This window comes from Etheostoma cragini, chromosome 14 (assembly GCF_013103735.1).
Source record: "Etheostoma cragini isolate CJK2018 chromosome 14, CSU_Ecrag_1.0, whole genome shotgun sequence".
NCBI classification, from domain to species: Eukaryota; Metazoa; Chordata; class Actinopteri; order Perciformes; family Percidae; genus Etheostoma; species Etheostoma cragini.
The window spans coordinates 23,050,025-23,050,787 of record NC_048420.1 but is presented as its reverse complement, the minus strand read 5'-3'; the positions used below and the strand labels follow the sequence as shown (position 1 = coordinate 23,050,787).

Here is a 763-nt window from a genome sequence, read left to right as displayed (position 1 = left end):
ATTATAATATGAACAGAAAATGTATGAAAATAACAGAAGTCTATATGAAGATGCATTGAATGTAAATAACATATTAACCCTTAAATCAAATGTAGATATGACACTGATAGAAACAGTCTTACTGTAATACGTTAAATCAAAAGACTGAGAAAAGATGTAATTCTCTGAATAATTATAAATTATGTCATGATTTTACCACCTGTATTACCCTGTCTAATTAATTAAGAATTAATCTTATTTACACAACTCTCATTGGACCTGATTTTGAGGACACTGTTTCAAAACCTCCCAAAACAAACATATCCATACAATTTATTAGTTTGGGAAATTCTACATGATACTGTTAAACTATTCTTCTTCTTGCATTAGTTATAAAGTATAAATATGTATGTCTAGTGTTGTTGTTTCAGTGCAGCTGTTCATTCAGATCAGTTCCTCTCCAGCTGAGGAGGTTTTTGTACGACGTTGTATCACTGTGTGAACGGGAAGCTGTTACACTGCTGACAATAATAATCTCCTGAATCTTCAGTCTGAACTCTACTGATGGTCAGAGTGAAGTCAGTTCCAGATCCACTTCCACTGAAACGATCTGAAACTCCAGAATGACGAGTTGTAGCATACCTAATTAAGAGTTTAGGAGATTCTCCAGTTTTCTGAAGGTACCAGTGAAGGTAGTTACTAATACCTGAACTGGCTTTACATCTGATAGAGACAGACTGTCCTGGAGCAACAGACTGAGATCCAGGAGACTGAGTCAGGATGA

General features: G+C 35.0%; 1 long non-coding RNA gene and 1 gene segment (V, D, J or C); one reads left to right on the top strand and one right to left on the bottom strand.

Moving 5' to 3' along the window:
- LOC117956457 overlaps positions 1-763 on the top strand; it is a 1,799-nt gene extending 1,036 nt beyond the window's left edge. The window contains exon 2 of the long non-coding RNA XR_004659274.1: positions 650-763. This is a non-coding gene — a long non-coding RNA (uncharacterized LOC117956457). The remainder of the gene's footprint in view (positions 1-649) is intronic.
- LOC117956454 overlaps positions 394-763 on the bottom strand; it is an 8,092-nt gene continuing 7,722 nt past the window's right edge. The window contains 1 exon segment of the V gene segment in view: positions 394-589. Coding sequence covers positions 471-589 — 119 coding nt within the window.